This window comes from Platichthys flesus, chromosome 20 (assembly GCF_949316205.1).
Source record: "Platichthys flesus chromosome 20, fPlaFle2.1, whole genome shotgun sequence".
In the NCBI taxonomy this organism is placed as follows: Eukaryota; Metazoa; Chordata; class Actinopteri; order Pleuronectiformes; family Pleuronectidae; genus Platichthys; species Platichthys flesus.
Genome location: NC_084964.1, coordinates 12,863,098 through 12,887,875, shown reverse-complemented (window position 1 = coordinate 12,887,875; position 24,778 = coordinate 12,863,098). Strand labels below are relative to the sequence as shown.

Below are 24,778 nucleotides of genomic sequence, written 5' to 3'. Positions count from 1 at the left end.
CTAACCTGGATAAAGAGAGCACTTGTCCGGGGCCACCAGATGCAAAACCATTCCCTTTTTTGGGGGTCGTATTGCAGTGTAGGATATAAAGGGTGTACTCAAAAATACTACAATGTTTATTTTGGAACCAACTTTTTAAGGCTCTTGTGATCTTCCTCACCCCCCCTCAAAGACAACAAACTTTTTCCACATTGTTACTGAGGATGTCTGTTAACATGAGGCATTCACTTCCTGCGCCAAACAATGTCTTCAGTTCCCCTGGTATGTTCAGAATGCCTCCTATGAGCCCGGGCTTAACTCAGCTGATGTGCTAAATTGACTGACTACATGCACATTCATGAGGCAATCACATCCACAAAAAACAACTGTTTTACACATTTTAAATGGAAGTCGAGATGTTTGGGCCCCGGAGCATGACTTCATTCTTTGACCCATTCTCGCATGGAACAGAAGGAGGGAGGAAATTAGTCTAAGAAATGCTAAAATCATATCACTCATGACCTTAAGCAAATATCATTACACAGTTCTTTTCTTGTCAAATACCAGCCGGCCTGGCACAAATCAAATGAATCAGGACTTTGAAAGCCTGGTTATTCTTGTGGCATCTCGAAAACAATTTAAGGGGTCCTCAGGGAGATGGTTTTTTTGTAGCTGTCTCCCGGTCCTGTGAGGAAGTCACCAGAGATACTTTTGGATGCTCATTTCAAGTGTTGTCTCATTAATTCAGTTCCATTGAGATACTGTTGTTCCTTGAGAGAGTCCTGAGAGGGTTGCGGTTCTAGAAAGCAAACCAGGAAACACGAAGCAACAGGATTATTTACTGGATCCACACATTGCTGTGCAGCGCAAAAAATGTCCTTTCAGAGCCTGTGGCTTCATGAGAAATTGTTTCCATCCCTTGATGACACCCTGTGCAATCTTGCCTAAAGAAATCTCACATAATACTAGCTCACAAAATAGAAAATACTATGATTGTGTGCAATTCATTTGGATAATATTAACTTTTTTTAAACTCCAGCGCACTGTTGCAGGTTGGGCTATCTAGGAAATAACTTCCTGTTGGTCAGATCGCAGACTGGCAGCATATCTAAGGAGACAGTTGAACGCCCACCCTGTGCGCCCGTGCTTTAAACGTTTGTCACTCTGTGGCCATGAGATCCTATTTCTAAACCTGTGTGTGGCAGGACATCGGGACTGATAACCCCAGACTGGTCTCATTTGGAGCAGGTTAGCGGTGAGTGACACATTGGGAGCAGAAAATACAGTCGCAGTCGCTCCGTCTCTTCACTGAGGCCACAAGTAATTTGTGAAGCCCCCGCCCTGCACCCCTAGAAAACCATCTACTACTCACAGGCGCCGAACGCTAACAAATATGGTTGCAATTAAAACACAGTCTCGGTTACCACATAAATTCAGACCATGTGTTTTAAATTCCCCACCTCGTATTTTACCCTTCTGCTAAACTGTTAAAACTGTCTGGTGTGAAATATGGTCAAGTGAAATTTGAGTCGTTCCTTTTTGGATTACATTTTCAAGTTTTCATTGTGCTTCATTTGGAAAACGCCTTGTCTCAGGTTTGTTTTGAAAAACGATGAAGAGGAAAGTTATACAACAAGGCACCCGATTCTTGGAAGTAGATGCTGTTGGGTAAAAACGTTTTTGTTCTGTGTTATCGCCATTAGTATAAATCAAATATAATGTTCATATATATTGTGCATTTGTTTTCTTGCACATCCTCCTTTTGATGTAAATACTTGAACCCTAACCCGTAATTATTTGGTAGCTGCAACAAACATCATTTACTTTTCATTGTCTTAGTCATTAGACACTTTAGTCACATCATCTGAAACAAAAGTTTGCTTGTCATCCTCCTCCTCTTTCTTTTTGGAGGTCAGTATGACTTTGCTATTATTCATTCTGAAAGGGAATTACATATCAACTATGGGTTGCGCTGCTTGGTGAGGCAATTCTAATAGTACAGCTCCCAGTGGCTTGCTGTGCGATGGTGGCTAAGACAAATGACAGCTGGCCTATTTAATCAGTCCTTAGCTAAGTGGTTCCACGCTGCTCCTTCTTGGCTCGCCACGGAAGTTGGAAAACGTCAATGTCTTGTTTAAAATCTTGTGTGTGTAGATACAGTACTTACAGGTGAAATGTGAGATTTTTTTCTCTTGACTGGAATTTGTAGTGCAGTTCAACAAGTATCAGTAACCGTGATTTCAACACACAACATGGACACGGTTCAATGACAAGGAGGAAGCACTACAAATTATAAATCAGAAATTAGTCATTATCCTGTCAAATTACCACTTGTTCCATCTTGTTCTGTTTTCATTTATGGCCTCTGCTGTTTGTCATTATGGTGTTGCCTCTGAAGAGCATTGCTTCCATTCAGGGTTCTTCGCATACAAACATCTGTTTTGAGTTTGTTGTACAAGTGATTGTTTAAATGCACTGGTATTGGATAGGCACATAATTTTGGCCGATATGCAAAGTCCAGCTTGCGGATTTAGTAACAGGAAGTGAAAAATGATATCGGAACATCTCTATCAAAGACCAGGCGTTAACTTAAGTTGAGTAAATTTGTGCCACATCACTGGCAGGACAACAAAAAAAAAAACACATCTCACTTGCCTCAGTGAAGAAATGACAAGAGTCATCGCTGCTCAGTTCCTCTAAATACAGTTGGCGTCTCTGTAGTGACAGGAGACAGTGACACAGTTTGACATCACATTCTTAGAGTGAAAGGTGACTCATGTAGGCACGAGTGGGTTGGGACCTCCACAGGAAATACAATGAACTGTGATGTCCCTTCTTGGCAGTTTGTCAAGGAAAGTGGGACATGAAGTAGAAAGGAGACACACACAGAACTACCTTGGTTGACGATGTATGATGAGGCTGCATGTGTGTGTGTGTGACTGATGTGGGTCGCCCCCATTGCTCCTCTGCCCAGGCAGACGGTCTTCAGCTCGCTCAGTATTGATTGTGGACACAGCAGCTTGTGCATTGTCTGAAAGGAGTCCTGCTGTGCCGCTTATGCTAGTTTGACAGATGGCAAATGGTGTGTAGCATCTCAATGTGAATCAAAGGTCACTCATGTAGACATATTATTACATAATTTAGATGGTGTAACCATTGCACTTTATGAGTATTGCACTTGTCTTTAAACCTGCAGTTTTTTTGCATTGTCTATTAACAAATTGTATGGGCACCCAGGTTGCTCCACTCTGTTTAACAGCTTTGATGGCAGACAACTTAACTTCAGCTCAATGGATCACTGGATTTCAGGATGGGGGGATATCACAGTTTGTTTAAGAGCTTATTAGTAATGTCAATTTAACCTTTCAATGTAAGAACACTTCACCTGTATCTGCAGACTCAATTCATCCATTAAACACAACATATTGTGTAGTTTAGCCGCCAGACCGACACATTTTATTCATTTGAAATGTGACTGCTGTCAAATCGGTCATTAAAGTGTTCCAGCGACACTAGACTCCTGTACAATAATTTATTGTTGAGCTCATTGCAATCACTGTCACTGTCCTCTAACTCATTTGTATTTATGCAAGTTGTGCACAGGGACATTGAATACTAATGCAACACACAAATTAGAGTGAGAGAGTGAATACAAATAATGTAATGAAATGATTTGAGTGTGTGTTGGTACCTTTTTAAACATTATCCGCACATTTACGATGATGATGATGAATTTGGTCACTCGAAATTGTGAAATGCAATTTTCTTACCGTTTCACTTCTACTTGTGATCAGTTTAAATCACGGATAATGGCCTCATCAATAGTCACATAATGTCAAGCAATGCTTTTTCAATTACAGGTTATTAAACACAGTATTTCTAAAACTATAATATTTTTTTTTTCAATGTTGATGATTGCATAAGTTGTACAAGTTATCCACTTGTATTTCCAAACACTGGTATAATTACTGACATATGCAAAGCAGTGCTAATCCAAACATGATTTCCTCCTCCCTATTGATCACTATCAGCCCTTTATTTGCTTGAAAGGTGTCAATATGTTTTTAATGTGAGTTGTTCTTTTAATACAGTGCTTTCTTTAGAACATTGGAGACACAATCTAAACAAGGGATAAACAGCATAATTGCTTTGTGGACACAAAGTTTAATGAAAAGAATTGACAGTGCAGACATGGCTGCCAACTGACTCTGTATTGAGCTTTCTTAACAACCCTCTATCTGGCTGCTTTGGCCGAGGCTTTATTCGTGCTCTGTAGTGATGAGCTTGCAGCTGAGCCGAGGCAGTGCCAGGCTGCTCGTGGGTGAGCTCACACTGGATGACCTCTCTAACAGCGTGGGTCAAGCATGGGCCAAAAGAACCCGACTCGCCTCTCAAGTACCTCAGAAGACAGAATCTAGCTATAAGCTGTCGGCAGGTTTAACTTGAGGTGTATGCATAGCTTCACAGTGCCATTGGCATCAACATGCAAGCTGTTATTAAGTCTCATGAGCTGGAGCTCTTTGCCAACTCAAGATATTTACTTTTGCCTGAGCAAACTTCCCCAGAGTTATGTTCTCCGGTCATTATACTGTATTGGTTTTTAGTCTTTAAATCTGAAATGCTTTGATTCACACATGGCAAAAAACAGTGAGTGATCAACATCTCCGAGGCTCTTCAGGTTATAAAAATGTCAGCATTAATATCAGCTGCAGTCCATATTAACGTTTGGTTTTTCATCTGTAAATGTCTCATGGGTCTCTTGTAATTGAGGTGTCAGTCATTGCAGATGGGCTTGGTATTGCCACGTGCAGCTAGAGAGCGCCTTTCAGCAGCCTGGCATTTGATGAAATTACCGTTTGTTGTGTGTGCGTGTCTGTCCGTGTGTGTGCGGGCCTAAATACTTGATAAAGTCAGAGCCTTGCAGCTCTGATGCTGGTGGACCCTGGAGGCAGTTTTGAATTTCAGTGAGTGGCAGCTCTACTCTGGGAGCGACCTTTAGTGATTTAGATGAAGTTGTCTCACCAGTGTAGCTGACTCCCAGGTCTCCTTTTCTTAAAAATGAAAAAAGAGGTTGTGGAGACATGAAATGAATTTTCATCTGGCTATTATATGGTATTTTTTACCCAAACATTTTTGCTACAAATGTCTGTAATCTCAGGGTTGTTATCCTACTTTTATCTAACTTTGACCACAGGTGTTATCCCTCCATCATGACTTGGCCACAATGACATATGTGGTTTGAAGACATGGACTGTAAAATTAAGATGGACAACCAGTGTCCAATTCCTCCCACTATCCAGATATGAAGCCAATACATCCTGTCTACAAATGCTGCCATTTTGCACAAAGGGGTTGGGGTATCACCGTGATTATGAAAGCGTGTGTCGCAGTGTCAGTGCTGGTTTCAGAATTGTTACACCCACAGTTTAAGTTGATTCAAAATGAAACCGTGGAGGCCTGGAACCATTCAACTTTTTAAATGATTATTGAATTAATTATGTGACAAATACATTGAAATCTTAAATTGTATGTATTCTGCATTTTATTCTGGATGTGGACCATGATTCGGGCCCAAATATTTAATAATTGATGGTTGCACATGTATAAAGTCATGCCTTTTGAACGAATCAGAAGTGTAGGTTAAAAATACCTTTCCTGTTATTGCATCAAATGCTTGACAGTCATTCGTGAAACCACAAGCTCTAACTCTGAGCAGTCCTGTAACCTGTTGAGATGCTGAAAGTAAACAAAACAATAAGGATCGGAACTAATGCAACAGAAACACCCGTCCTAAAAATACACTATTCAATGCTTCGGTTTTGCTGCAACATGTAAATGGTTTCAGAGAGCTGTTGCCTCGCCTGTGCAACACAATCAAGTTATTAAATTAAACAATTGATGGGGTTAGTTCAGGTAATATAATTAATATTCTAATCGGATGTCTTTCTCCTTTAAAGCTTTTGCAGATTTACAGTAGATCAAATGATTACGCCTATACTTTGTGGATTCCAGGTATTTTTGTGATTCTAAGACGACCTCCCTAGCAAATTTATCTCTGTCATTTCATGGTTAGGTTCATGCTGCTTTGCTTTGGGAATGCAATATGCCCAAGGTACACTTATTTAATAGGCAATTCAAGAGGCCAAGTAAAGATGTTGTCAGTGGCTGGTACAGTCTTTTCAAAGTATTCTTTTTTTGGCAATCTCTGGAAAAGTGCACAGTGGTGGTTCATTTCCACAGTTGAGGGTGTTAAGGCCAAACGAAGGATTCAATCTTTTTTTGTTCTCCGGTTGATTAAACCAAGTTCAGTGGAAGTGAACTGTCTTCATCTGTTCCAGCAATTTAACAGAAAAGTTCACAAGTGTGCATGATGTGAAGTAGAGCAGGTATACTTTACTCATAAGAAACTCTCTGGATGCAAGTGTTTCTGTTGCACTCTGCTCTATCTGCCCGTGAACTTTTTTTTTTAAAACAGTTTGACAGTTTCATGTTGACGCTGTGTGACTGCAGGCCAACCTTCTCTACCTGTTTTATTACTGATCCACATGATCTCTTCTGTGGGGCTTTTCAGAGCATTGATGCCATATTGGTCTCATCACTGACAGTGGGACGTCTGCTTCATGTTTAGAAACTAGAATCAATATGTCCACCAAGGCCCAACAGTCCCTTCATGAAACCACATTCATTAGATCTGGGTGTTTATTTGGATCAGCACCAAATTGCACAAACTTATAGATATCAATCCCCTCCTATGAATTCTCTGAGAAATCCCTATGGGCTCCTACTTGACCGTTTAATATATCCCTCCACCAAGTTCTGTGGTTATCCCCCCTGTAAACATAACCTTCTTTAAAAGTTGAAAAGAAATGTTCTCTCTTGATGTATACCACATCATTTTAAAGTATTTTGTAGAAATTCATCCTGTAGTTTTTGCCTTATCTCAGCACGAAGAACATGTCCCCTGGGTTTGTATTGCTCCACGTGCACTATGAGGTGCTGCACCTGATGGAGGTCAAGTGCTTCATCATCATCAGTGGAGTCACATGTTTAACAAATCCCATCAAGGAGTAAACTTGCTGAGTCAATTGCAGGGTTTCTTCAAATATTTGAAGCTCATTATACACTCATTAGCATTCGTATCACAAGTGATGTAACACGGGGTCGGGAATAATTAGCTACTTTTCCACATGCTGTGTATTGGTGTATTGACAGAAGAAAAACACAACCCTGTAACCTGTTGAATAATAGATGCAAGCACTTATATCACTGGGGCTGAAATGGGAGTAAAAGGTCAATCCCGTCCTCACCCAAGTCTTGAATATTATTTTCAAGATTACTTTTGAATTATCCGCCTGCCGGATCGATGAGTCATAGATGAAAAGTGTGTCACGAGGCCCTCATCATTCCACGAGCTCATGAGCTGAATCTGCAAAAAGTGCCGACAGGTTTTCTCTGCAGAGCCAGTAGAGATGCTCATGCACCACCACCACCACAAAAAAAACTTAAAAATAAACCACACCAGAGACCCCCCCGTGTGTGAGGAGATCTCTGTGAACAGCGTTGCTCAGTGCTGTGTAATAAGCTAGGCTCTGCCCTCTCTCCCTGTTGTATTTGAAAGATGATTTTCAATTAAAGGAATAACTTGGCTCCACAGTGCCAATGGAAGCAGAGTTATCCGCCTGCGTTAGACTGCACCCCCAGGCCTGTGTTGGACCTGAGTGCAGGGCAGGAAGTTGTGCCAAAAGGTATTACTGCTGTTGGCATCCAGAGCTGTGAACTGCTTGTTCCTTCATCTTATTTCATGTTTCTCCGAACCTGCTCCCTTCCTCTGCCGTACGCCATTATACTCTCGCAGTCTTCTGTTTCTACGTACCTATTTTATTTTAAATTAGGTATTGTTAGTCTTCCTGCAGCCCTGTAAAGCAGTAGTATTTCCGTCTGGTTGACTTAAAGGCCAGAGCCCCCCCCCCCCCCCCCCATCTATTGTGTTACGGTAATATCTCAAGTGGCATTTCCTGCTCGTTTCCAGTGAGAGGGAGGAGAAATCTGGTCATGACAGTGAGGGAGAGACCTAGGGCTTTCCTCTCTTGCAGAGCAGCTGCTGTCATATTAATTTCAGGTTAATTACAGGAGCATTATCTACACTTTCCAGCTGCAGATAAAGCTAAAAGGCTGTTGTATATAATTGGTTTAAGAGGAAAGAGGGTGATTTTGTTGCCATTTCACAATCCCGGGTTCACTGTCTACGTTTGCCACTAAATAAGAACCATCAGGCTTCCGTCTGAACGCCTAAACCTCTTTGTAAACCCTATTAGACAGGGACTTTCAATTAATTATCATGTTTTCTCTGGCTTGTACGTCCCAGACAAAGCTCCTTCTCCTTTGGAATGTGACAAACATTCTGTAACGCTGATTGTCTTCTTTCACTGTGCATGCGTTCGACTTAGATAGGTGACGGGATGTATGGCAGTACATCAGCAAACCCCTGTGGCCTACATCACATTTTAATAACATACTTAGAAGCTCTTATTTCTTTTAGTGCTTGAAATGATCTTCATTTCTCAAGAGTAGAAAATAAAATCTGTGGAACTGTACTTTGACTCTCTTAAAAAATCCAGTCCTACAAGCTTGACTACTCCCAGCACTCTTATGATTACTGGTACTTTTGTAGTCACCTGTAGTCTTGCCAAGTATTGTGCTACAGGGACATCCGAGTGTTGTTTATGCAAAAGTTTATTCATACAGTTACCTTCTGCTAATGGGATTTGTATTCGCATTCAAATGAGGAATTGGCAGCCTTGACTCACTCACCACCTCCAGCATCACACACACAAGTGCGTGCGTGCCTGTGAGTATCAGCCATTCCAGAATGGTTTGGAAAGTATTGTCAGTCATTTTAATAACCAGTCAATCATTTGTTTAGGTCTTATCAAACTAAACGTGTGTGTGTGTGTGTGTGTGTGTGTGTGTGTGTGTGTGTGTGTGTGTGTGTGTGTGTGTGTGTGTGTGTGTGTGTGTGTGTGTGTGTGTGTGTGTGTGTGTGTGTGTGTGTGTGTGTGTGTGTGTGTGTGTGTGTGTGTGTGTGTGTGTGTGTTTTATTTTATTTATATATTTATATATATAGCGGAGTAGTCTTGGAAATGGATATATCACTTTACGAGCAGATCTCCTCATCATTCACCCCGGGTTAGTCATTTATACATGTATATTCTGTGTGTATTTGTGTGTGTGAGAGAAACCCTCCTCTGCTGACTCCTTCATCCTGCTTAAGAGATCCATAGTGCAGCTGGACTGTAATAAGCATCCTCTATTCATTGTTGCTGCCTGGAAAAGGGTGTTCTGTTTTCTTGTTGAACTCCTCCTCAGTCACGTTAAGCTCTGTTTTAAATTCACATTCCCTTTCTCTGCATTACTGTATATTACAGTGCAAAATTCTTTGTGTTTCCCTCAACATGGTAGCAATCCCAGCCCATATAGTGATCAGTGTGTCTATTCATTGAACCGTTGGTGTTTTGTTTCTGGAGCAGAACTCAGAAAACCATTTGGAACTTTTTACAAACCTTGCAATTATGCCTATCAGGTAGTGAAGTGGTGCATTTCGATATTTTCTTTCATGAGAGAAACAAAAAATAATTCTTAGTCAAAATCAGTTTGCAATCAGGTTAATTTAGAGATGTTGGGAGATATGCTTTAAAGTCACAAAATGTTGCTTTGTCAAAGCACAAAATTAATGTAGTTTAACCTGCAACACAGATCGTCAAACTACAGACCAGTACAGCCAAACGTATAAATGAACAACTAATATGACCTTACTTCCACTTATTTGGCATTGACTCCTATGTCATACAAGGCTACATACAAACTACTACGTTTAAATTTTACAACACAGTTTTAAAACTAAAGCGATTTCTGTTGACAAGAGCGTTTGAGGTCAGTATCAGTAATAATCTCACAGACATGAAAATGCACATCAGGTGACCATTCATGTACATGTGCATGCTGGTATAAACGGGAAGAAGATCGTCTGTTACAAAAAGATACTTTGCATATGAAACAACTATGGTGTCAAGTGAGGGCTGTGACGAGGTAGAAAAATCTCTCATTTCCAAATGTCTCCGTTTTTCCGGTCAACTAAAACAGGTCAAGCTACGTTTTTAAACTTGTCAATATTAAGTGCTCTATAACGCTGGGTAGCGTGGACTGGATGTTGTGGAATGACAGGGCACTTGTCATCTACCTGCTTTGAGACATTACATGATTTTCTGCCTGTCTGGCTGGGAGTTGCCTCATGCTTCGCTCTGCCTTCCCCTCCTGGAGAATCCTCTCATCAGGGATTTCCTGGCTGGCTCTCTGTGCGGGCTCACAGCCTACGGGAGAATTCATACAAAACATCAAGAGGCTCAGTCTCTTTCCAGTGAGCAATTTCCACGCACTTGCCTTTCCTCCCTTTTTCCCACCCCCTCCTTTATCGGCGTTTTCTCATCGGAGTGTAATGATATGTTATACTCGGTGTGAATTAGTGCAGATTATTAGTGAGCCCAAAGTGTAGAATTACAATCAGTCCAGTGTTTAGATGAGGCTGCTTATAATTGTGGAGAGGGCGTCGTCGTGCACTGGCTGAGTGGAATAGTCTGTAATCAGATTCCTCACTCGTTTCCTCTGATGATAATGTTCCCAGAGTTTGCACAACCTTATGCAAGAGGTTACGAGTGGTAATGAGCTCTTGGCACATAATGCCGCTGTTTATCCCGTTTCCATGCCACACTCAAGGGAGACTGGTCCACTTCCTCATCCTCTTTTGTCTTCTTCTTCCTCTGATGGATTTTGTGTCCCTCGCCGCTCCCTAATTGACATCGGTTGAGTCTTGGGTATGCAAATTCGACTTTATGAGTAATCATAACTGCCATTCAACCCCCACATGACCAGAAGCACTCTGGTTCTTATGATACCATGCACCATCATCCCCATCACATGTCGGCGTTGTGGTTGATGGGTGTCATTTAGTGAGCGCCTTCTCGAGTCTGCCTTTTTATGTTCAATTCGTAATTGCACCTCTCGCCAAGTGAGAATATCTGCGGTTCTCTGAGCTCCCATTAGTTTGAAATGAAACCTCGTGATATTGGCAGCGATCACAGAGACGGTTTATATTTCTCATTTTCTGATGAATTATGAGGCTTTATGTCTCAATCAGAAATGTCTGTCCGGGCCACTCTCTCTCTCAGCACCTGCCATTTAGAAAACATGCTGACATAGCTGGAACCTTTCACCCAATGCCAAACAAACACAGATGCAGTGGTTGATGGCTTTATAGGCTTTTCTGGGCTTCTCTTAATGACAGTTTAATTGAGCGCGTCCTTCTGTACAGTGACTCTGCTGCTCTCTAATGGCTGCCCACAGATTAATCCCACCTCTCCCTATTTGATTGTTTTGTTGCTTTCTCCCCCCGTAGGTACCTTTTGTGGTACGACTGAATTCATTTCCTGGGTTCTTTGTTCAATTGTCAGCCCGTGGCGTGGGTTCTGGTGGATTCTCTGGGCACGTTGGATTGTTTCGGGGATCAGAAAATGCATTGTGGACACACACGTGTATTTGCACGTACACTTTGATAACAAAAAGGCCGTGTGGTGAATGAAACCGGCTGCTCGGAGCATTTTAGGCCCAGTGGTGAAGTGGCTGGCGGACATGCTTTACATGCTGAATATCACACATTGCTATTTTCTCAATTGTCAATGAGAATCGAATCAACTACTGACTGGTTTTCCAAAGTTATAATCAAAGAGCAATTTTCTATCGTCAAATTCCAAACTCTTTTATTCTTTATGCCTTTGACGTCCTGCAGGCTTGAGACATTATGTTCTTAGTTTGACTGTCTGTTTGTTGTGAACATGATGTCTCAAGAACGCCTTGAGGGTTCCCCTTGGACTCACAGATGAATTGACTACAATTTGGTATTAAAAGGTCAAAGGTCAGGGTCACTGTAACCTCACTGTGACTTATGAACGTACCATCTCAGGAACACCTGTAGAGAAATTATTCCTACTGGCACAGGCATTCAGTGGGACTCGAGGGTGACCCTTACCCTAACCCTATCCAAATTTGGTCGTCAAAGTCACTGTGACCTAATATTATTGTAGTGCAACTGCAGGGCGGTAGTTCTAATCTTTTCTTTTACACTGATTGACACATGCCTCTGTGGGCTCTTTGTATGAGTCGCTGTATGTTGCCCTGATGGCTCATTATTCAGTGTTACAGGATTGTGTGATATCCTCTGTAGCAGACACACACACTGAATTATTTAATCCCAGGAGCCTGTGCATCTCCCTCTTTTTCTTGTTCTGGTTTTGTCCTCAGTTAACTGAGGAATCAGTAATGATGACACTGACTTTGTTTTTATCACAAAAAAAGTAGAAGTTTGAAAAGTAATTTTACTTCACTGACTTCCAGGCAATCTGTTAGAGGAGAGTCACGCTGTAATTCAGCGTGTGGCAGGAGAATACAAAAACAGAAGTGCTTTGTTCCAGATAATTGTCCATTATTACAACTTAAGAGCTAAACGATAAAAAAGGAAAACACCCACTTATGTGCTAATGAAATATAATCAGCTCCTCTTATGACAAGTGATCATGGGAGAAAATGGTTGGGCTCATTTCACAAACTACCAGAATACTGCAAAGGTTTCAGTGCCTGCAGCGGGGCCTTTTTTTAATTTAAGCTGTTAATTCACCTTTGGAAACCTCTGCTGAAGTGGTCCTGCATGCATTGTCTCAGCAGAACACACACACACACACACACACACACACACACACACACACACACACACACACACACACACACACACACACACACACACACACACACACACACACACACACACACACACACACACACACACACACACACACACACACACACACACACACACACATCTCCTCAGCCGTTGCATTTAAAAAAAAAGCCAGCCACTTGTCATGCTGTCGGTGTATAGGTTGTATATATGCTTGCATGCGCGTGTGTGTGTGTAGCATTTCTCAAACACAGGTGTCAGTCATGGCTGGTTTGACAGCGACATGTTGTTCACCCTCCCCAGAAGGAGGGAACAAGCTACGTGCTGATGTAGCTCTGACATGAGCTGCGCGGTGCAGCATGGGTTAGGCTCTTGAATCACCGGCCACTTGGAGAACACACTGTTGTTGCCAGTGAGATAAATGTTTTTTTACCCCATTTACTTGCTGTGTTTGTGTGTCAGTCAACAGAATAGCTTCTAAACCGATTCTGATGAAATTTGTTGGAAATAAAGGCCCAAGGAATGAGTGATTTGTTTTTGGAGCCTATCCAGTAATATAGTGTATACATAAAATGCAAAACATGGCAGCTTTATCCACATTTGACTTTGTCACTGCTAGATCTTAAATATTCCACCCAGGTGACTGGTTATATTCCACATGGTAACACACTTATCCATTTTCCAACTTTATTTAACTTGTCAGAACACTCAAATACTTTTGTCGCAGGGACTAGAAAACCAAGCAAGCATCTTCATGTCAGCGCTTTTCCCCCTTTCTAATAACAGCTAAGGACACCAGGAAATACTACAATATTTTTCTCCATCTCCTTTCTCGACGTCCTCTGTCTCCCTTCTGCTGCTATTATTGTTGTTTTGGCGTTCTCCCATCCATTTAGGTTCCTTTTACAGTGGGGGGACAGAATGTGTTGATATCACAGCATCGATGGTGCCGGGCCCAACCATTACTGTGTCAGACAGTGTGGGTGGACATCCCGTGGATGTGCGATGCATCTACTACACTTTGCACTGGCACACAATTAGCGCCACAAGGGAGCCAAATGCTTTATTGCCTTTTTTCCTCCCTCCTGTAATATCTCCTCGGCTTATATTGTCCTATGTCATCCTTCTACAGCAATCTATAACTACGATGCCCGGGGAGAGGAGGAGCTGTCGCTGCAGATTGGAGACACAGTGCACATACTTGAGACGTATGAAGGTGAGAAGGGGTTGTTGATGACATGTAGGAGCAGAGCTGACATGCCACTGTTGAATATTATTTTGCTGTCATTAATGAAAACTCTTTTGTTTTGTCATATCTTTGTTCACACGCTCAGTAAAATGATATAATGTATACGCAGAACTGATTATGTTGGTGTATTCCTGTAAATCAAAGCATTTGCAACCCCACACCCTTAAATTTGCCTGTTGGTATTCAATATTTTGTCAGATGATGTTTATATATTCAGATGAGCAGAATGTTATGTTATTCCTTATTCTCAATAATAATAAAAAACAAAAACTGTTAAAGTAATGCAGGTCTTTTTGAGTTTTTATTGTTGTGAAAAACAACTAACATTTGACCCAATGTTGTTCTCAGACTGGTACAGAGGGCATCGGCTGAGGAGGAAGTCCAAAAAGGTGAGTGGCTCATAAAACAACAGTTTTCAGACTTTCATATTTTTACTTAATGCTTACTCTTCATAGCTTTTGCTATCAACTCTAAAACCTCTGCTCCAGTTATGCCATTGTGGTGTGTCTATTTTTATCTCTTCCATTTCCAGGGCGTATTTCCTGCTTGCTATATACACCTGAAAGAGGCCACCATCGAGGGCAGCGGGTCAGTACTACTATACTTTTGATTTTCAATGTTGGCTGACATCAACTAGAAAATCAAATCGGAAACTCTAGCTGCAAGTGACAATTTGCGCTCAATAATCAAAATGAAAGTATTGAGCCTGCAACAAGCAGGTTTCAGGCTCACCAAAGCCAAGAAAGTTCACTGTAGGTGTTTTAATTTAGTTTAAAGAATAAATGAATCCAATTGTCTCTTGAACGACACAAACATAAAAAAGACCTGATTTTCAAAGTCTTTGAATTCAACCCCGAACCTTGAGGATCAGATTAATTTATAGGGACATAAGTGAAAGAAGAAAGCGGTGAAATTAATCTCAGTTAACTCCGATAATAAGAAACATATTTAATACAGTGGAAGGAAAATATACAGTGGAGTCTAAACACCCTCGCATTATAGTGAATTTGAAAAGTACGTCAGTCTTTCAGAACTGATTGTACGTGATGGTTGTGCCTGAAGACTTTGAGTGTCTGTCCTCACACAGTGTCTGCCACCAGGGAACCAAACCAGCATATACATGTCAGCTGCTTTTATTCTGATAACACGTAAAGAACACCAGGAACACTGCAATATTCTGTCTGAGTTCAGAGAAGAACCAGACGAAGAATCACTGAATCACACAATGTGTATTACTGCTGCAGGCAAAAGGAGACGGTCATTCCCACTGAGCTGCCCCTGGTGCAGGAGGTTACCACCACGCTGCGGGAGTGGGCCACAATATGGAGGGATTTATACGTGGTAAGCCAGGCTGTCCTCTCCCAGTAAAAACACATATTGATGTATATGTGATGTTTTGATAATATTTCTTGCTTACATATATTTTCATGTGTATCAGTATAAGCATCAAAATATATATATTTCTGTGTTAAATGAAAATGATTCCACCTGTTCACATCAATAAGGCTTTTTGTTCACTGCTGGTAAACACACAGCTGACAGGCCAGACACAACCTGTGTCTATGCTGCACAAATAATCATGCGCCTGTTTTCGTCGACAGGGGGACAAGCGTGAGATGTTCAACTCTGTCCGCGACATGATCTACGACCTCATCGAATGGCGTTCCCAAATCCTGTCTGGCACCCTCCCACAGGACGAGCTCACAGAGCTCAAACAGAGAGTGACCTCCAAGATAGACTACGGCAACAAGTGAGGATGTGTTCTACAGAGGCTTTTTTCTTTCTTTCATGTCCTTCACTCCCCACAGCTTATATCCCTTTATCCTCAGATCTATCTGGACAAACCACTCTTGTTGGAATAGGTCAGCAGTCACAGTCAATAGAGAACTACAGTTCATCACTTAGCTTGAGGAAAAATGGCAGGACTTAGCCTCAGCTAACCGTACTGTAGTCCATCAAGAAATGACAGCCCTTGCTCCGTCTGCAGTGGCCCTGGAAAATCAGGCGCAATTGGAAATTGTGAAGCTCCGTTCTGCCACTGTGATGGAACTTAAAACCTTTGTCCAGGTAGAGACATTACTTCGGCAGAAGCAGAAATGGGGCGATTAACTACATTGTCTTCATGTTGGCAGCACGCTGGTGTCTGGGTTGGACTGGCTGCACAGAAGAAAGAGTAGAACAGAGTCGGGGAGTTCTGAGAGAAAACAATGAAGATGAGGGGAGACTATATGAAGAGAAAATCAGGCAGTGGGGAGTGGACTGCTGTTTCTTATTTTACATTTGCAACTACATATTCAAAGTGGCTCTTCCACTCGCTTACTCTTCCTTCCTGTTTCCGTGCAAGGTACCTGGATCTGGACCTGGTGGTAAGAGACCAAGATGGAAACATATTGGACCCAGAGATCACCAGCACCGTCAGCCTGTTCAGAGCTCACGAGGCGGCCTCCAAACAAATCGAGGACCGGATCCAAGAGGAGAAGGTAAAGATGGTGAGGGGTCCAGTCCTTCCTCTAAAACACAATTTTTCCACTTGCAGCTAAACTCTAGTCTTTATCCAGGCGGCATATCAAAGATAACTAAAAGCATATTACAGTATAAAGTGCACAGTGTAATCTGAGTGTATGAGATAATTGTCTAAAATAACCCCTCTCTGGTCTCAGTTTGTGAAATCTTTTCCCTTCAATAGTGTCTGTTCTGTCCTTAAGTAATATTCAACATTTGTAAGTTAGGGATAGATTCAAGTACAGCTGTGAAGGTCCCTAGAGGTTACAGTTAACTGGGGGCGGGCTGTGGCACATGAGACGGAGAGGTTGATTGTGTGACCCCCCGACTCCTCCAGTCTGCATTCCTAAGTGTCCTTTGGTGAGATACTGAAGTCTTGAAGACTTGTGAGATCACTGAATTTCGTGATCTCACAAGTCTGTGTAAGACAAAAAGGACTTCACAAGTTATCAGTGCTAATGCAATTATTAAATATCTGTTAGTGGACACGTTAACTTTTTTAGTTTTCTCTTTTCTCTAGTGTGTTGTATAAGTTGTGTATGTAAAAGTTCAATTCGATTTTATATGTTTAGGGCCAAATCCCAATATACATTATCTCAAGTCACTTTACATTTAAAGGTCGAGACCTTAAGTTCTGTAAAGCTAAAAAGCAGAAAGTCAGCGGTAAAGGGGTTGGCTCTACTCTCTCACAAAGCACAGCTCGCAATAGGGGGCAGAAGTCCGGCCGATACTTATGCACAATTGTGATGTTATGTGATGAACAATTGTTTCAGACAGAGGCTGAAAGGAGGAACTGCAGCAATGGAGAGGATGAGGAAAGTAACGTGTTTTCTGAACATGCATGTAAAACATCACAAGTATGAGCCAAAAGTAAAATTTAAGACCCTGAATATGAGCACAATATGTCTCCTTCAAACATCAGCCTCACATAGTAGCAAGCACATTGTTACTTTACTATACTGTTTAACTCAAATGGGATTTATTCACATAATTGGTGACGGCACGCTCATTAGAACTAGATTTGATTGTTTACACATGACTACAATCTGGATATTTTGTATTTTAACCATTAAAACATTTGCATAATGTTATTTTATTTTGATTGGGTTGATTGTTTTTTATATTAAGATAAAAATAACAGCAGAACAGAGTATAAGAATTTCAAGATAATAGACTAAGTGCATTTGAAGGTGATAAAATTTCACAGATAAAGTTCCCCCCGGAGAGGACTTTGGGCTTTTGCCCAGCTTTAGGCTAATGCTAAAAATGAAGCCTCTCCTGGATCACAAGAATGCTTGACTGCTCCATCAGCAAACAAGTCCGACTCCCTGTCTGTTTCCCTGCGTATCGGTGGCTTCCCTCACCTGAATGTCAGCTGGCAGATTGTAGGAGTGCCAAAACGCCAGAGTTCCCTGCAGTTACGCAGTCTCATCTCCAGCAACCTTTCCATCCAGGGGTCTTTAATGCATATGCATGGCCAATATGAGAGTGACCAGGTCAGCGTGATAAATATTAATGGTGTGGCCCCAGCATATTTTTGAAGGGCAACCCAGAAACAGTGCAATCACGCCACCTTTTACTGTAGGTGCACTCCTGCAGATGAAGTGAGAGTAAAAGCTTTTTGACTCCACTAAGGAATGAACTATAATGGACCATGATGACTTTATAGACCTTGTTAAATCTCTCTTTTTAACTTGTTACATTTTCGGAAAGATGCAGAGGCAGAGGCTGACATTATGTCTACTCACCGGCCACGTCTTTGTACATTATCTCTTTCTTCACACACTGATGCTGTTGACGATCCCATTGGTCAGGCCTGAAGTCGACCTGCATGTGACGGAAAGCCACGGAAGATTGCCCGGTATTGAACGTGACACCTCTGTTTCTCCCCCGCAGTCTCAGAAGCAGAATATCGATCTGACCAGGCAAGCGAAGTTTGCCAACACTCCGTCGTTTGCCCTCTTTGTGACTCTGAAGAATGTTGTGTGTAAGATCGGGGAGGATGCAGAGGTGCTCATGTCGCTCTACGACCCGGTGGAGTCCAAGTTCATCAGGTAAACCCTTGGATGTTCTGACATTTCTTTCTTTCTCCAAGTCTTTTTTTTTGGGGGGGGTAAAAACTCTTTCTCTGGTACTCTTTCTCACAAGTTTGCTTGTAATAGATTTGGATTTGTTTCTTTAAAGTTTAAGTCATTGCTCCTGACTGTGTTCGACTTAAGTTTCAGCAGTGAGGGGAATAGGGAGCTGCTGTTTGATATTTTTGGCTCACGTACACATTCAAAAAGCTTCAACAAGTACAAACCTTACACTCTACATAAAACAGACCTAAATGACATGACACGTTTGCAGAATTAAAGCTCCATCATCTTGATCGCCCCCTGGTGGCTGGCAACCGTATTGGTCATAAACACTGATGTATATCCAAGTTGTCATTTTTCCAGTAAGTTGGGCTGGAGTTAGTCATTTTAATGCCATTTAAACGTGGTAAAATGTGATGATTGACTTTGCAGCTCCACACCAAGATCTCTACTCTTCATACTCTGGTGCCAAAAGACTGAATAGTGCAAGATCGCAGCAACTTTTGTAGCTTAATTTTAGTTCAAAGGAAGGAAGTGGAAAGGAGTCGTCCAGCTTTATAGGCACTGTGTGGTGCAAGCATACTGAAACACAGACACAAAGACACACACTACACAAGAACATGATGAGAACAAGCTCAGTTGGCTGCTCAGGGATTTTCTGTTGTTTTAAGATTGTAACAGCACATTTCCATGTGTACAACGGCTCAGTGGTCCAGTGTTTCTTTTGCATCCAACATCAGTCCAGGATTTTCTCTCCCAAGCGCATCTCTGTCTGGATTAACATTCAGGCTGCAGCTTTTGAAGGAAACTATGTTTAATGCAACTAACTGATTGCTTTGATTCCCCTGATGGATCAGTGCAGAATTTGCTGAGACACGGAATTTGCTGTCTTCTCTCCCTCACAGTGAAAACTACCTGGTGAAATGGTCAAGTTCAGGTCTGGTGAAAGACATAGACCAGCTCCACAACCTGCGAGCGGTCTTCACAGTGAGTGTGTCTGCTTGTGTGTGTGTGTGTGTGTGTGTGTGCGCACGCTTGCCTGTGGTAGCGCACTGTTTATTCAGCCATGTTATGAGGCATGTGGGAGCCTGTTTGCAGAGCCTGTATTTGTTAAGCTCTCTCAGAAAAGAGCCAGGCTCGCTGTATGTATTTACCAATGCAGTCACCTCTGTCTAATGGAAGCCCAAGGGCAGAAGGGTCAGCCTGCACCCACTGGGAGCACTTTGCTAGCTTTGGATGGTATTGCCCACAGGAAATGAATCTGTGGACACAATCACAGATGCTGCTGAAGCAATTTGTGGGTAAAAGTTTGCTCCTGCAAAAACTCATCTCCAACTAAGAGGCAGCCTTTAAAGATAATATGCAACAATCATTACATTTTCTAAAAGTGGCTTCACTTACTGTATGTTATATATATATATATATATATATATTCATCCAAAAACGTTTTCAGCAATTTAATTTTGATCTCTAATTGTAAAATCTGATTTTCAATGTTATGGATTTTTTCTATACGAAGCATAAATCAGACTCGTGACTCTGAGGAAATTGCGTTTGTGTTTTTTTCCATATCTTTTCTCTTTTTTTCTCTCCTCAGGATTTAGGCAGCGAGGATCTTAAGAGGGAGAAGATCAGCTTCGTGTGTCAGATTGTCCGAGTGGGACGCATGGAGCTACGAGACAACAACACCAAGAAGCTGACGGCAGGACTGAGGAGACCCTTCGGAGTGGCAGGTAAAGCCGACCACACAGAGACACCGATGACACGACGTTCCACTGATAAAAAAACACAGATTATTGTCTCAAAGCTTTTTGAGAGCTTGTCCCCTGTTTTTGTGACACATTTCAAAGTGAGTATTTGGCCGGTGTCTTTTGCATGGATCAATAAATACACCGGCTAAGATCCCAAGACGTATAACTGGAGTTGAAATAAAAATTTGAGTTTGATTCATCTCCCATTGGCAGGCTGCCAGACGTTTCGCCCACTAATTAGATTACCGCTTTGCCAACTGTTGTCCGACAGAGAAAATGATATCGCTCTTTCAGTGTCATATTTCCTGGTGCCGCTTGAAGAGAATCTAAATGACAGCTTGATTTATGATCCCATATTTGAATAACATCATGATGATTGCTGCTGTACACTGAATGATGGAGAGGCAGATTTTTAAAGTTTTTCCCCTTTTGTGACATTGTAGTAAAGAGCTTCACATGGTTGACCTCACTGTGTTGTGAATTTAGTTGTGGTGGTGATTGACGTGGATACTGAATCTGTAGTTTCAGAAAGGTGCGTTGACAAAAATGTAAGTTCGAAGAGTGATGTCACCCATTGGTTTGTGACAACACATACTGGCTTTGTCTTGAAACTAGTTATTGAGAACATAAACTCTCAAATAAATGTTTACTGATATTATAAATTGAGTGTTGATAATTTTATCATTGTCTTCGATAGAAACTGACTTCTTTATGCAAGTCGCCCCCTGCTGTTCATTTGAGAGAATAGAGGTTTCAGGCACTTCCACATTGGCTTCACTTTCCGGACCAAGAGTCTACGCCGATTTTAATATATAATCAATGGTTCTAATGCTAGATTGATTTAAGATGGTCATTTCCATGTGCCACTAAAGTAAAGACTATGTATGGGTAAGCCTGTAACGTAACGGGACCAGTCAATCCAAGTATTGGCTCTATCTCTAAATCACAACATGTGTGAAGGAGAGATCCTTCCTTCCTGTCCATTATGTGTCAACTACAACATTGCCACATATCTGACTTGACTTGAATTGTCCTGAAGCGGACATTAACCTGTCTTTTTCCACCGCCACCCTGTCTCTGCCTTAATTAGTGCTCAATGAAGAGGAGCCAACGTGAGCAGGGTCTGCTGGTAACACTAATGTGGCCTCAACATGCAGTTCTCTGTGTCTCCGTCACAGCCAGGCTGCACGATTCAGGCCTTGAGAATGTTTTAACCTCCCTGTCTTATTTTGTTTTTCCCCACAGTAATGGATGTCACTGACATCATAACAGGCAAAATGGACGACGAGGACAAGCAGCACTTCATCCCGTTTCAGCCGTAAGTCTTGAGCAGCACAAAATAAACACAAGGGAACGCAGCGTTCCTTTTAAGCTCGGGATAATGTTGCATGAAATAGTGGAACTGATTTATTTATGCTCTCACATTTGCATCCACTATTTTGTGAAGTATGTCAGAGGCCCAGTGGTGTTTTTTTTTATTTTCATGTCTTGAATCCTTGACACCCGATTAGCGGGGGTTTTAAGACAGTACCTCGCCCCTATTCCCTGCTGGCTCAATTAAGGCAATCTCATTAACTGCTGCCATTCTCGTAGGACGGCGTACAGAGCCACGGTAACCTTTTCCTTAACATGATTTCCTGCATAATTGGAAATACTTCAGATTCAGGCAGTTAAGCAGGCAGCACACCACACTTAATTCTTCTTTTTTTTTGTCTCTCTGTGAACATAATTCATGGAAATTAGAGCCGTCCTGAGTGAAGAGGAGAAGAGGATTTACAAGGTTTTTTTTATGTACGAAAATAAGTGTGAATCTTTTCCAATAAATTTATACAGTTGACGTTAAAAATAAAAAATCACATTTCCACAACCCATTACTGAATGTTTTTGAAGAAGGGCAGAGGCAGGAAGTGAAGGAGCAATTTAGGGAAGGTTTGACGTAGTGATGTAATTTGGAATGACCCCCGGCATCCAAACAAAAGTGGAAATGGATGAGATGGATCATAATCTTGTTGAAAGAGTTTTAGTACTTTTTTCCCCCCTGAAAGTCTGAGACCTTGTTGACCTCATCTCTGGCGTTTTGTGTGAGCACAAACCAACTTGCATTGATACGATGCATTTCTGGGATTACTTCATGTTGTGCTGAATTGATGAGCAGTGACATGTCTTTGCTTGGATCACTATCTTCTCCTTCATGCTTTTTCCCCTCCTCTGTTTACTTTAAAGTCCTCTACACTGCAGATGCCGCCCCGACACACAGCTGCCACACACACATGTGGTGCTTCTCACATTGCACCTGCTACATTCATAACTTGTTTCAGACAGTTTGGTCTCACATCCTGAAGCCCAATGGAGTACACAGATCAAGTTAGTTTGCTCTTTTACAGCAGAGTTACTGTGAGTCAGGGATTTGTTGTTTTTACAGTTTCACATTTTATGTTCCCCGGTTTGAGAACTTTTCAACACTGACTGCGGGCAGGTCAAGCTTCCCACTACTGCAGTGGCTCTGTAAGTGCACACTGGGCATCGTCATTTCATAAACGATGATTTCACATTGTGTTTCTTCCACCACCCATCACTCACTGTTAACTGTTAACAAGTGTGTCTGTCATGGTATTCGCATCACTCTTCGGTGTCCCTTTCTCTTTCTCCCTCTCTTTCTCTCCCTCTCCCTTTCTCTTTGTCTTTCTTTGTCTTTCTCTTTCCCTGTCTTTCTCTCTCTCCCTCTCCCTATCTCTCTCTATCTCTCTCTCTCTCTCTCTCTCATCCCACTCCCTCCTCACAACCATCACTTTGTGGCTCCTCTTGCCCCCCCTTCCTCCTCCTCTCTCCGCCATCTCTTCCTCTCTGCGGTGTTTGCCTGTTTTGTGCATACTGCAGGCTAGCGTTGCATGACGCCGTTCTCCACAAGCAGCTGAACATCTCCCGTTTTTCACCCAGGGTGGCGGGGGAGAACGACTTCCTCCAGACCGTCATCAACAAAGTTATCGCCGCCAAGGAGGTCAATCACAAGGGCCAAGGTACAGTGCAAAAGTTCAGACCCGCGAAGGGAACTCACCACATTGCTGTCAACTTTTATAAATGTTCGTTTTTTTATTCTTGTAAAAAATATCCAATCTTCTATCCATGTCTTTTTTTTTTTGAAGATCTTTAGTCATCAAACATCTTTAAAGACAGTTTTTCTCCACGTCCCTTCTTGAGGTTTATTGACCTTGGAAAGAAAGAGAATGACACCACACACACACATGACACCAAGCAGTCGTTTTCTCTTTAATATTTTCACTTCACCTTACTCATTATTGCTAAAATATGCACACGAAGGCCCAATTGTTCCCTTAAATTCGATCCACCTGCACCAGGTTGCACACAATCATAGATATCGGTTCCCTTAATATGCCAGATTTTTTTCTCATTAAGATCCATGAATGATTCCCCAGGAAAATGAGGGGACCCACATCTCATCCTTCCACCAAGTTTCACAGTTATGTGTCCTGTAGATTTAGTGTAATGCTGCTAACTAACAAACATATTTAAATTATTAACCCCTTGGCAGAAGTGACAATAAGACAATAACAAGCAGATGTGTGTTACAAAGTTGTGTGGACTGCTGTTTTCCATGTAGAACAAGATCATCATTTGTCCTTTGTCTCTTAAGCTCCTCACACAGAAGGCCCATATTATAATTAAGGTTAGAGGGTGACAGTATCCCAGTTTAACACTATAAATAGTTGGCCCCGTCACCATGACTACGGGATCGAAGGAATCCAGCTGTTGATTGCGTTGCTGAGTCGTCTGAAGAGACCCGATCTTATCAGCACATTTTGAAGTCTGCGGTTTAGAAGAACAACATCAGGGTCCTAAGAGACTTGTGCTGGGAGGGGGACACGCAACATGACAACCTCCATGGCATTGTCGTGCCCTATGAAGATGTACTTTGATAAATGTCAGGTCGGCTCCATCCCACACAAGGAGGAACAGCGGTGCGCTGTGAGCATCTGTTCTGGTCATGCCAGCATATCAAATGGCTTCCAGCGAGTCTGCAGAGAAATGTGTCACTCATAACAATATGGGGCCCGTAAAGAGAAAGTAAATAAAGCGCCAGGGTTCATAAGCAGTGCTCTTTTTGTTGGCCTGTGACGGGGGGTGCACTACAGGATGTCGGCTTAATTGGAAGTCCCTTTTTTTTATGTCTTATTCAGAAGTATGTGTCTATGCTGCGTTGGGTTTTTGAGAGAATATTAAGAGTGATGAGGTTACAGAGCAGAAGCTGGCTCTTCAAGCACTGTCTGCAGAAAAGAGGCTTTTTTAACCAGGAGAGAAGCAGATTAGTTACTGGTATGAAATTGATGATGTCCCATGAAAGCGCCCCTGAAGGTCCTTTTTGTTTTTGGACTCAGAACCTCAGTGTTTCATCTAAAACTTCACACTTTGAGATATT

The 24,778-nt window shown here is 42.0% G+C and overlaps 1 protein-coding gene across 2 annotated transcripts in view; it reads left to right on the top strand.

Annotated features, from left to right (window-relative positions):
* dock1 (dedicator of cytokinesis 1) overlaps positions 1–24,778 on the top strand; it is a 160,912-nt gene that overhangs the window by 2,745 nt on the left and 133,389 nt on the right. Inside the window, exons 2-12 of one of the 2 annotated variants that reach the window (XM_062413855.1) lie at positions 13,896–13,979; positions 14,361–14,401; positions 14,545–14,600; positions 15,257–15,353; positions 15,614–15,762; positions 16,357–16,501; positions 18,411–18,568; positions 19,498–19,579; positions 20,190–20,325; positions 21,589–21,661; positions 23,281–23,360. In XM_062413855.1, coding sequence (XP_062269839.1) covers positions 13,896–13,979; positions 14,361–14,401; positions 14,545–14,600; positions 15,257–15,353; positions 15,614–15,762; positions 16,357–16,501; positions 18,411–18,568; positions 19,498–19,579; positions 20,190–20,325; positions 21,589–21,661; positions 23,281–23,360 — 1,101 coding nt within the window. The remainder of the gene's footprint in view (positions 1–13,895; positions 13,980–14,360; positions 14,402–14,544; positions 14,601–15,256; positions 15,354–15,613; positions 15,763–16,356; positions 16,502–18,410; positions 18,569–19,497; positions 19,580–20,189; positions 20,326–21,588; positions 21,662–23,280; positions 23,361–24,778) is intronic. The other variant, XM_062413856.1, reaches the window with a different exon arrangement.